General features: G+C 50.6%; 4 protein-coding genes across 4 annotated transcripts; 1 reads left to right on the top strand and 3 right to left on the bottom strand.

The window, feature by feature from the left end:
• Nucleotides 1-45: 45 nt before the first annotated feature.
• On the bottom strand, nt 46-2,065 carry NECHADRAFT_48919 (uncharacterized protein; the record flags this gene model as incomplete). The annotated part of the gene is made up of 5 exons (XM_003050587.1): nt 46-770; nt 817-1,094; nt 1,143-1,262; nt 1,385-1,831; nt 1,893-2,065. The coding sequence occupies 5 exons, from the start codon at nt 2,063-2,065 to the stop codon at nt 46-48; spliced, it is 1,743 nt and encodes a 580-aa protein (XP_003050633.1).
• Nucleotides 2,066-3,131: 1,066 nt separating this feature from the next.
• NECHADRAFT_85148 (uncharacterized protein) lies at nt 3,132-4,305 on the bottom strand (the record flags this gene model as incomplete). Its single annotated transcript, XM_003050588.1, has 2 exons — nt 3,132-3,581; nt 3,649-4,305. 2 exons carry the CDS (start codon nt 4,303-4,305, stop codon nt 3,132-3,134), a joined length of 1,107 nt encoding a protein of 368 aa, XP_003050634.1.
• A 2,929-nt stretch (nt 4,306-7,234) lies between these two features.
• Nucleotides 7,235-9,569, top strand: NECHADRAFT_63826 (uncharacterized protein). Its single transcript, XM_003050185.1, has 4 exons — nt 7,235-7,378; nt 7,461-8,360; nt 8,470-9,150; nt 9,216-9,569. The coding sequence occupies exons 1-4, from the start codon at nt 7,274-7,276 to the stop codon at nt 9,369-9,371; spliced, it is 1,842 nt and encodes a 613-aa protein (XP_003050231.1). The 5' UTR covers nt 7,235-7,273; the 3' UTR covers nt 9,372-9,569.
• A 177-nt stretch (nt 9,570-9,746) lies between these two features.
• On the bottom strand, nt 9,747-11,514 carry NECHADRAFT_85150 (uncharacterized protein; the record flags this gene model as incomplete). Its single annotated transcript, XM_003050589.1, has 5 exons — nt 9,747-10,097; nt 10,147-10,231; nt 10,286-10,632; nt 10,677-11,221; nt 11,271-11,514. The coding sequence occupies 5 exons, from the start codon at nt 11,512-11,514 to the stop codon at nt 9,747-9,749; spliced, it is 1,572 nt and encodes a 523-aa protein (XP_003050635.1).
• Nucleotides 11,515-12,027: the final 513 nt, after the last annotated feature.

Below are 12,027 nucleotides of genomic sequence, written 5' to 3' on the forward strand. Positions count from 1 at the left end.
CCACGCAAATTCAGGTATATCTAACGCCTTGGAACTCATGATTCTCTAGAACTGATGGTCTCCTAGGAACTCGAATGGCCCTGTATACAAAAAGTTGTTCATTCCAATCTCGGTATCGAAATCCGCCAAGAGATTCGTCGTCCACGAGTCGTCTGGTTCGCCCGTTACTTGCAGACTCGGTACCATACTACTCGGTTCTCCGAATGATGATGGTGTAAGGCCGAGATCTTGAGCGGAAAGGGCATTGGCTGGTGAGGATACGGAGGAGTTAAAGAGGCTGGCAACATCTGGTGAGTCGGTTGGGCCGCAGCGTTCGAGATACCACTGTTCTATGCGTCTTGCTCGTCGCGAGAGGCCATAGAATGGATCCTTTTCTCCATCGCCGGCATCTGGACCTGAAGCTGCTTCCATTCGGAGCACGATTTGTCGGAGAGTATGAGGCATGTCGAGAATACGACGAAGATGGCCTGTCGTCTGAGCATTCTCTGCTTGCGCAGCCACAAGATCGAGTCGAACCGCGAGAGATACAGCGCAATAGAGCATGATCCATCCAGTGTTTGGCATTGCGCCCTCTTCGCCTTGAGGTAGGACGAGGACGACGCTGATAAGAGACTTGGCGGCCGAGATGCTTTGAGATAGCCAGTCCAAGAGACGGTTTTGGTCGCCTGCTGCTTGAAGGCTTTGGAAGCCGTTGGGGCCGTATGAGACGCCGTCTGGTGACGGTTGGCAGATGAGAAGATCAAGGACGTGTAGTTGCAAGAGGATGGTTGCTGCTTCTGTTAGCGATGCGATGGAAAATTGGAGGGATGTACTCACGGCTTTCACTCAGAGGGAAAGGTAGTGACGCCTTTGTCGTCATGTATCGCTCTCTTATCCGGTGGAGTTCAGCTGGAAGTTGTTGTGTTGTTGTTGATTGTGAAGAAGTGGCCCCCGTTACTGCGTCGTCGACTTCTTCGGTGAGTTTCTGGAGGTAGATGATGTATGGGAGGTGTTTATCGGTTGATTGGTTTGTTCTTGCTGTGAGTTGATGACAGCACTCGAGGATATAAGGTGTGTATCTGAAGTGATGGGATTTTTGCAGCAAAACTGCAGAACTGCCAAGAGTTAGGATCTAGTCAGGTAACATCTATAGTCTTGCATACCTTGACGAGAGATAATATGTCCCTGCCAGCGCTCTCATCTCATCGTGGTTCAGACTGCCAACAGCTTGCTTCGTTTCCCTGCTCAACGCCCAGAGACTGGCCACTCGTGGTCTATCCAGCCTCATGTCCGAGACAATACTACCAGCTAGTGACAAATGCTGAGAGTACTTCATCCTCCCTTGTTGATAATGTGCCCTGTAACTGTCAGCACCTAAAGAAGACAACCGAGCGTGTGGACCTACCATGCCAAGTGCACCAGCAGCCCCTGCAACATGTCGAGGGTGGCAAAAGGGCCCTTGATTAATCGAACGGCCACGATCTCATTGAACATTTGACCCAGAGCGCGTTGAAGCTTAGGATCTCCGTGTGAAGCTGCTGAGAGTATCGCCACGCAGAGTGCTGACTTCTCCCGTACGAGATCCTGAATAGTCACATTCTCCTGAACCACTACAAACGGAAAATGAGGCGTCATCTTGGTCCTAAACACGTCCAAAAGATCTTGACCATGTTCAAATGATAGCAGACCGCGGGCAAACGGACTTGAAGTCGCGTCCGTGTCAATGCTGCCCGGCGTGTTGGAGAAAGCCGGTGAGCTGCCAGCGGCATCCTTCGAAGTAGAAGCCGCATTTGCAGACGTGATTGATGGTGATCTCGACCTTGTAGGGCTTGCATCGAGATTCTTTGGTGGTCTATCGAAAACCGTCAGCGGTCAAAATTGTAGTTTTCACGGCTTCTCCGTTCCATCCTTACCCCGGCCGTAGGGCCTTGCGGCGCCGAGACGGGTTAAAGACGCATGTCTTTCCGAGCCGCAGGCATCTATCGCACTTGCCCGAGTCCTGCGACTTTTCGCATCGGATCTTGGCGTGGAAGCACGTCTGGCACGTCTTGAGGAGAGGAACTCCAGAATCTGATCGCGAAGCCATTGTGTATTTCCGTGTCCGTAGAGAAGTTTTACAGTAATGAGTTTACTACCAGCGGGAAATTCCTGCGGGGGTGAAGGGGTCATTTAGTTCACGGACGCAGAAACCGGGCCACGTAGATTTGGCTCATCTTTTTGTCTCGTCTCTCACAAATGATCAACGGAGCAGGAGTTTTGCAATCATCACCGTGCCCGTAGGTCATAGAATTAGTCGAACGCGAGAACGAAGTGAAATCTTGCCGCCTTGGGTTTGGGGACGCGTAGTGGAGGACGCAACTGCTACAGACTTGAGTGTGGCTGTGGTTGCGGAGCAAAGAAGATTCGGACTCGGACAAAGGAAATGGGACACAAGGGCAGAACGACTAGGGGCTCGTAATAGGCTGTGAGGGGGCTTTCGATTAGGCTTTACAGGGTGTGTTTGATGCTTACGGGGCGAAGCTGTCGTTGAGATTGGCTCGATGGAACGCTATTTATGGGCACGGTCGTCAACAGAGTGGCTTAGATATGGCGGGTTTGAACTTGTATCAACTCCGATTCCGTATGAGCATGGGCTGAATTATGTCTCTCGGATCGATGAAGGAGTCGAATTCCCCTGAAGAAGCAGGGATGGTATCACATTGGATGACGTGGTTTCAAAGGGGGGGAAAGAAACTCGAGTTTGACACTCGCCGTTCTCCACCCCTGCTCTACGCTTAAATAGCCCTATAAGGCTTTCCAGAAACGCATTAATTTCTTTCTACCCGCGCTGGCAATTCCCTCATACGTCAGCGTTTGTTATGCATGTAAGATACCAAGCCATGCTTTAAGTGATTGAAGCTCACTTTCGGCCAACCAGCCCGCGCCGATGACGACGTGAAGTCTTCTCAGCTTAGTTGCAGGACGAGGCAGAATGGCAGAACGGATATGTTGAACGAAGGCCGTGCTGAGATAATATTGAGCCTGCATGACGATCGTCTTGAAGAGCTGAACATGATAACTCGGCTTCTTTACGTTGTTTCATAAAATACACGGGCATGATGAATAAACATTAAAATACATGGAGCGGAGTGTAGCACAGCCTACCTCTTCACTCAACACTCATCGTCTCCAATCTCCTCATCCACCTTGACCAACACCTTACCTCGAGCATGAAGCCCACCAAGCTTCCTATACGCCTCCTTCGTCTCTGCAAATGACCACACACTATCCCTCACAAGACGAATGTCGCCTCGTCCAAGCATGTCGACAACAGCCTGACGATCCTCTAGTGTAGGGCTCATCATCGATGTGCCTAGCCATCGTCGTCCGACTCCGCCGAGCCATCGTGAGACTGGCCACCATTCGTTGAGCTTCATTTGGAGTACTGCCCGGAGAAAGTCGGGGACGAAGAATGTTGGTGGTTTGATGCCGACAGAGGAGTAGTTTCCTTCTGGAACGAGGTATGCGGGGGATGCGATGTATAGTGATTGGTGACCGAGGGTGTCGATGATGGTGTTGAAAGGACTGGTAGAGAAGCAAGTGGTAAGATGTCCAGGAAGATCCTTGTGTTGAGTGTAGTCGATGACCTACAAAGTCAGAGATGCAACCTCCAAGGGCTCGCTCACTCACCTCATCAGCTCCAATACCCTTGACCATCTCGGCATTCTTCCCACTACAGATACCCACGATGTATCCCTCCTTTCCAACAACCTTTCGAAGCATTTGTACGACATTCGTTCCGATTCCTCCACTGGCTGCGTTCACCAGCACCCTATCTCCAGCCTTGGCGCCAGACTCATTCACCAGCTGTCGTGCCGTCAAGCCGGGGAGCAAACATCCCGCACCGTCGCCAAAGCTCACATTTTCGGGCTTGTGAACTGCATATCGGGCCGGAATACGGACGTGTTGCGCCAGAGCACCAGTGCCTGTTGGAAGGGTGTGACTGGCGGGTAGCATGGCGAGAATCTTGTCACCCTTCTTGAACCGTTTGCTTGCCTCTCCTGTGTTTTCATCGGGATGCCATACATCAATCACGGTACCGGAAAAATCCATTTCAGGCACACATGATGGTTGTCGGATGAAAGGCGGGACAAGAGTCATCTGAAAGATGGCACCGGGGTTGAGGCCAACGAAGGCGACCTTGACGAGAATCCATTCTTCTGGCTTCGGTACGTCGCTGGGAAGTGGGAGAGGCGGTGGTAGGGTTGGGATCGGGCGATTTGTGAGGTTGAGAACGTCCCAGGGAAGGCCACGCTGGGAAAACACCCAGGCTTGTGACTCTGTCATTGTGCGTCGTGATAGTGGGTCCGCTGTGGTTTGTGGTGTTGTGTGCAAACACTCCAAGGGTCTCTCAAAGATGCAAGACTCCAAACACTTGTTTGATGTTTCTTTTACGGTAAGTGTCTTCATATAAACTTCTTTTACAAAAAAAAAAGAAACCATCTGCCTGGGAGCTGAATGTCGGGTCGTCGGAGCTGAAAACAAGCTTACGTGCCCCCTCGTTTCGTTCTGGCGCCAAGTCCGCATGTGGCTTGCCATCTGCGAGACCACGTTTCCTCTCACAGGTTAGTTAATGGGCGACACTGCATGTGCGCTCTCGTGTAAATATTTGCGGAGGGGTTCTCGGGGTAATATTCGTCCTTTTTGCATATGATCAAAGATATTGTTTGGATGATCCTGAACCGATGAACCCACGGAACAACCCATGGAACAACCAATGGGATATCGCCGTCTAATGCCCAACTCGACGTTGAAAGCCGCGATAGCTTCACCGTCAGGTTCTGCCTTCCTCAGCACTTTCCTCGCGTGGTTTCAGCCCTACCTGTCATCATAATGCGGGTTTGTCATCATTAAGGTTAATTTTAGAGCCTAGAAGGTTAATGAGTCTATCGCAACCTCATTTCTCCAGGGTAGGTGTGCTGCAATGAATGCCTCTAGGTCAAGGCGAGGTCTTAATTACACACGAATAATGATGTACGACCAAATAGCGAAGAGGCTAGAATACACAATGGAACAACATTTAATCTTTGCCTTCCATCATTCGGTTTGAGACGCTCTGTTACACGACGTACCGTAGGGGGGTGACGTGTTTAAACCACCATCAAGTGTCAGGAAGCTTAGTCTCAGTCAACGCTTATGAAGACATCCTCAAAGAATTTATTCATGAGGCCCTTATCCTAGTCTAAAAAACTGTGCCGATATGCCACGAGACTTAGGTCTTGCAATCCTTCCAGACGAAGCAGGGCGGCCTTGTCAGTGGATTGGGCACAGGTAGACATGTCCGTTGCCCACCACGGCCTGATCGCGACACATGGACATGGACAACTGCATGTATACAACCCGAAAGCACTTTTCCCATCCCAAGTTGTCATGTATGTGGTGATAGATCGCCTTGGTCTTTTGAGGACAGCTGTAATTTGCGTCTACTTCTTCGCCAGTCTATTATTTAACAAATTTTGCATCTCGTACCGATCAGGGCACACACCACCTTAATGAACATAAAGAAGCAGTCTAGAGTAAGTTGTTTCACAGTGAGACTTTTAGCCCTAACTTACGCACAGTAGACTGCGAAGTCGCCATCTTTGGACCCTTGGTTGGTACACGCAACCCGAGACTGAGCGTCATCAATCAACGTCAAGTTGGCAACCAAAATTGAGGCACAAGTGAGATTACACAGCCAAGCTTCTGATGATGCGATACTGTACCACGGAGAAGGGGGATCATGAGAAACCCACAGAGACAGGTTTGCACCGACGTCTCTAAAGCAAACACTCAGCTGTGTTTCCTTACATCTACGAGCTGGCCGTGAGATGCATACCCTGTACCACCATAGACATTCTGGCATTATCGTCCTCACAACCGTGTGGCGTTCAGCAAAGTGTTGTTGCATACACCAATGGCCACCCAGCATATGGGCAGTTGTGACGTAGTCGTCCAGTCTCGAAAGGGATGGACGTGCATATCCTCAACTGGCAAGGCGATAATGACATGAGAGCGAAGAAAACCCGAGACGTCAGTACAAGAGATTAATTAGCTTGTCCCTCCTTAAGGATAGCTAATAAGAGACAATAAAAATTGGAATAGAGCAAATAAAAGAGCTCTAAAACTTTACCGGTTATTATAATGTTGTTTCATGAGGTCTGTCTAAATCGAGAGCAATTAGATATCTTGCCGTTCTGGTGTCTCGTTGACTTCTCAGCGTGCATGATTTCGATGGCACGACGAATCTTTCCCAATTAAGCCGCATACGAGAACGTCCTTTGACAAAGCGGCGACTTGCATTGGCCATAGCACTCATAAGCCTGCAAGGAGTCACCGATGGATGCATGGCTGGACGGCCCGCCAGGTTGTAGATGTATTTCGAAGGGCGTGAGAGACATGTGTAGTCGTAACATGGCATTTTCCCCGATTGGAGAGTTTTCCGTGATTCCGCATTAAAGGTCTGCTAGTCAATTTCCCGTCCCCTCTTTTTAGCGAGGAGGTGCAACAGAAAGAAGGAGTCATTGAGTTCCCTGTACCATGCATTTCAATGGATGTACATGGGACCGTAAATGAGTCTTCTGCTTCAGAAGGGCGTCAATTGTAGATATTTACATGCAAGAATCCGATACCGGATGTCCAACCAGAAAAGCTGCATTTGGTGCGTACATGCAGCCTATTAAATCCCTGCCATAAGTCATGTCGCGGGGCGGCAGACTCTACATCAGCTCACCCGCAATTCAACACTAGAAGGGCAAGTACCGAATTCGGCACTCACGGCAGACGCGAGACGGCCCGCTCGGGGCCGAAAAGCGTGACTCTCGCGCGGGGGCGGTACCGGAGCGGCAATCCACGGCCTCTTCAAAACTCTGACTCGGGAGGAGGGGGGTGACTCAGCTTGGAATCTTTTTTCGACCCCGCCTCCATCAATCTTGTCGCGAAACCCATCAATCGTCTTTTCCTACTTTTAGATTGATCTGGGATCTTGATCTGAGATTTTATTTTACTTGAGATCTTGATCTTTACTCTTGCCCGCACGGATTTCGTTACTTCCTCATTGGTATCACGCAACCCCGCGGTGGCGACTTGAACCCTTCATACCAACACAACCACGAGAACGATCGCGCAAATTGCGCCAGAACCACTTTCAAGATGCCTATGTAAGTTGCTGTGGCCTCTGTTTACACTGGTGCGCCGTGTTTGAAGATATAAACTAACACTGTGCCCCAAATACAGGCTCAAGGAACCATGGAAGAAATACAAGCCCTTCCCTCGCATGAACCTTTCCGATCGCCAATGGCCCTCGAAATCGATTGAAAAGGCCCCTCGATGGCTGGAGACCAGTCTCCGAGACGGAAACCAGAGCAACCCAGACCCAATGGTGCGTATATCTCGTTGGCGGTATAGTGGGGGTGCTCCAGTGGGAGCACATTGTTTGGACAGCAGACTTACAACTTGGACAGAACGGAGAGGAGAAGTGGAGATTCTTCAAGATGCTCTGCGATATTGGATTCAAGGAAATTGAGGTTTCCTTCCCTTCTGCGTCTCAAACCGACTTCGACTTTACAAGACGCCTGGTCGACACCCCTGGAGCTATCCCCGACGATGTTGCGATCCAAGTGCTGTCGCCATGCCGACCCGACCTGATCAAGCGCACAGTCGAGGCTGTCTCCGGTGCCAAGAATGCCATTATTCACATCTATCTCGCCACCAGCGAGTGTTTCCGGAGAATCGTCTTCAACCACTCCGAGGAGCAAACCCTGGAACTCGCCGTGCGTTGCGCCAAGGTTGTCAGATCCCTTACAAAGGACGATCCCGCTCAATCAGGCACAAACTGGCAGTTTGAGTTCAGTCCTGAGTGTTTTTCTGATACCTCGCCTGAGTTTGCCGTCAAGGTCTGCAATGCTGTCCGGGAGGCCTGGGGACCCACGGTCGAGACACCCATGATTGTCAACCTACCCGCCACAGTCGAGAACGCATCTTGCAATGTTTTTGCTGATCAAGTGGAGTTTTTCTGCAGAAATATCTCTGAGCGCGAGACGGTTTGCGTCAGTGTCCACAACCACAACGATAGGGGTACCGCAGCAGCCGCAGCAGAGTTGGCCCAGATGGCCGGAGCCGACCGCGTAGAGGGATGCCTCTTTGGAAACGGCGAGCGTACTGGAAACGTCGATCTGGTTACGCTGGCGCTGAATCTTTATACCCAAGGAGTTCCACCCAACTTGGACTTTTCCAACTTGACCCAGATCATCGACCTGGTTGAGGACTGCAACAAGATCCCCGTTCACCCTCGCGCTCCCTACGCAGGCTCCTTAGTAGTTTGTGCCTTTTCCGGGAGCCACCAAGATGCTATCAAAAAGAGCGTTAACCCTAACCCTTATTTATTTCATAGTTTTGCTAACATCCTTACAGGGCGAGCAGAATCAACCCCGAAATCCCCAACCCATTTGACCACTTACTGACACATTACAGGGCATGCAAATCCGCTCTCGCGACGGAAAATCATACGAGGATTACTGGGAAGTTCCTTATCTACCCCTGGATCCCGAGGATGTTGGGCGTACCTACGAGGCCATCATCCGTGTCAACTCCCAGAGCGGCAAGGGCGGCGCCGCATGGATTATTCTGCGGAAACTTTCACTGGACATCCCTCGAGGTCTGCAAGTTGCGTTCTCTAGTGTTGTTCAGAAGCAGGCTGATGGTCTTGGCCGTGAGCTTCGACCCGAGGAAATCACCGACCTCTTCGAGACGACCTACTTCCTTAACGAGAACCCTCGATTCAGCCTGGTCGACTACTCTATTACTCCCGACCGCTCACAATCTCCCGCGCCCCCTGCGCCGGGCAAGACACAGGAAACCAAGAACCTGAACCGAGTTTTTGAGGGTGTGGTATCAGTCGATGGTAGGGAGATCAAGCTCCGTGGACGCGGCAATGGACCCATCTCCAGCATGGCGAATGCTCTGAAGGACGTTGGCGTCGACCTGGATGTCAATGACTACAAGGAGCATGCCATTGGTGAGGGTCGTGGCGTCAAGGCTGCCTCTTACATTGAGTGCAAGATTGGAAACACCAAGCAGACGGTGTGGGGAGTTGGCATCCACGAGGATGTGGTTCAGAGCTCTCTGATTGCTCTGCTGAGCGCTGCCAGCAACGTAAGTCATTGCGTTACTTATTGCCAATCTACCCCTTTTCCTGGTTCGACTAACGCGCGCTATAGTTCATCACCAGCAGACCTGGAAGCCCCGTTCTGAAGCCTGTTGCATCTCGTCCCAAGACTCTGGACCCCAGCAGTGCCAATGGCGCACCCACGCAGCCTGCTCAGGAGACTCCCAGTGTGGTTTCTATCCTGGAGGAGAAGGCGAATGGCATGTAAAGTAGTGTGTGAGTTTGTGTTGGGGGACGAAGCTTTTGCCTCCTCCTTATTGTCTACCGTTAGTGTGTCGTCAACTACGGACATTGGAGCTCTGGGGGTGAATTCATACGAAAAAAGGCCTAAAATGAATCGAGGCCAGGGAGAATCTTGAAATAGGCAGACAGATTCAACCTAAAAGCAACACCTGTTTTCTTGTAACATTCATTGACAATCGGAGCTTTCATCAGACAACAATCGTGACAGGGACATGGATTAAGATGTTTCAAAGCACCAGTAATGACAATATCTGAGTTATGTTCTAGCTTCCCCTGAGACCTCACGGTTCCACGTGGAGGAGGAGGCATGAGCAAAAAGCAAGACACCCGCATCCATGTATTACGCGTGGATAGACAGCTTTTCCATGTCGCCGCTGACAACCCTGAACCTTCTTTTCTCAAGGGGGTGATATGCAGTAAAGTAATCCACGTACACCATGTCCTCAGCATCAACCTCATACGCGCGCAAATCAGGAAACCGGCGGAATAGAGTACCAAGTGTGACATACAGCTCGCACCAAGCGAGGTCATGGCCGATGCACATGCGACGGCCGCGAGAGAAGGGAACAAGACACTTGTCGCGCTCATGGAATGTTGAAGGATCTGTCAAGCGGGTGGGATCAAAGACTTCGGGGTTTGGGAAGGCTTCGGAGTTGTGATGCATCATCCACGCGGACATGCTTGTGACCGTCTATTTACTATTAGTGAGTGAATGGGTGTGTAGAGGAGCAAGGACCTACGCCTTCGGGGAGGTAGTAACCTTCCAACTCGACGCCCCCTTTTGGAGCGACGCGGGGAAGACGGCTCAGAACGCCATAAGAGAGTCTTGAGATGAATTTTGGTCAGTTGGGTCAAAAAAGGGGTAGGGCCTGGACTCACCTTTGACCCTCCTTGATAACGCCTGTCAAATACGGGAGTTTCTCCAGCTCGGAGGAGCTCAATCGGGCATCTGGATCAGGGAATGCCTCTTGGAGTTCCTTCTTAAGGGTATCGTAGATGGTGGGGTTCGTGACGACATGGAAAGCAGCCATACTCATGGCGTTGCCAGTTGTGTCAGCAGCAGCTGTACAGATGCCAAACGCCTCGTCGACCAGTTCGTTGATAGTAGGTACGACATGGCCTTCGGTAGCGTTGGGGTCGAGGAGTTGATGCCAGATGGTGGTGCGCTTGGGTTGAACGCCTTGGTTGATGCGAGCTTGGACGTCTTGGACTTGCTTTCTCGTTCGCTGGAAATGTTAGTATCAGGGACATGGTGAACTAGGATACTCACGTCTTTGCAAGCCACAAAGTCGGCGACGGATGGGCTCATGTGCTTGGCGACACTGTCGGGTAGACTCTGAATGGGGACTCTGAGTGAAGCAAAGGCTTGGAAGGTCCAGAACATGGATGCTGAGCTTCGAATCATGTTACTGAACCATTCTCCAAGATCCTCATCATCCAGCTGGTTCCACGAATCGTCAAAAGCATAATCAGTAATGACGTCGACACTGATGGCACGGAACGCTGCATGTAAGTTGGTAGGTCGTCCGGCAGCACGGTCAGTAGAGACCATACGACACAGCTTCTCGACCTTGTCGTGAATGACGTCAAATGACTCAAGCTCGAGGACCTTGCGGCGGGAGAAGAAGGGGTTCAGGGCGGTGCGACGTCGGCGATGGACATCGTTGGAGATGGTGGTGAAGGTTGCAGACTCTATCCCGAGAGCGCCGTAGAAGCCGGGATCTTTGTAAAAGTCGGACTTTACGCCAAAGATTGTATCATAGTGCTTTGGGTCGGTGAGATGGACTTCATTTGGAGAGATGCGCACGATTGGACCTGTAGCGGTCAGTGTCTTGGTTGTGTGTGTTTGTATGAGACAACTCACCGTAGACGTCGTGTAACCGCTCAATCTCTTTGTAGAACTTGCCACCACAAGGCACATTAAAGTACCAGGCATACTTTTTAGTCACAGCTGGAAGGAAAGGGCCTGGAACTTTGGCTAAAGGATGAAAGAAACGGCGGTAGATGATCGTGGCGATGGTGTAGAATGCGCCGCCTACGACAACTGTCCGCCACCACTGAGCGACAAGATGGCAAAGGGAGCCAAGATTCGGGAAGATGACAGCCATGACGATAAAGAGAACTCAGCCAGGTATCATGTTTGAAAAAAAAGAGAGAAATATCTTGCAACGTAGTAAAGGAGGTGGTCAGCTTCTTTTATACGGATGAGATGTCGTCAACCTTGGGTAGTCAACTTACCCCAAAATAAGCAGCCGCTTTGATCCCCGCAGTCCTACGTAACTGTTCAGTAGAGGCTCTAGCGGGATCGGATCGACAAACTTACAGGCATCCTCATCCATTCAGAGCCTCTGGGTTTCATTTGTCCCGGTAGATCGTCTGACATGGCGTCCGAGATTCGTTAACGGGCCGGACCCTATTGGACGCGCAATGGCATGTACTCGTACAAGGACAAGACACCAAACCAGTCCTATCTACCATAAATCCAATAAATAAGATATAAGAGAATGTTAGAAGTAACTGAATAGAACCTTCAAAGATTCGTAAGATTATTTCTTATTTTATGTCTCTTTTAGCTCATAGTTAGGCTATAAAGTGAACAGGTACCCAGCAAGCGCAGTTCT

This window comes from Fusarium vanettenii (genome assembly GCF_000151355.1).
Source record: "Fusarium vanettenii 77-13-4 chromosome 9 genomic scaffold NECHAsca_6_chr9_2_0, whole genome shotgun sequence".
NCBI classification, from domain to species: domain Eukaryota; kingdom Fungi; phylum Ascomycota; class Sordariomycetes; order Hypocreales; family Nectriaceae; genus Fusarium; species Fusarium vanettenii.

Excerpts from the sequence above, each read along its gene's own strand:
- NECHADRAFT_63826 (XM_003050185.1), top strand. The coding sequence starts at position 7,274 with ATGAACCTTTCCGATCGCCAATGGCCCTCGAAATCGATTGAAAAGGCC. Across the intron at positions 7,379-7,460 it reads AGAGCAACCCAGACCCAATG|AACGGAGAGGAGAAGTGGAG; the intron begins GTGCGTATATCT and ends CAACTTGGACAG. Across the intron at positions 8,361-8,469 it reads AAGATGCTATCAAAAAGAGC|GGCATGCAAATCCGCTCTCG; the intron begins GTTAACCCTAAC and ends GACACATTACAG.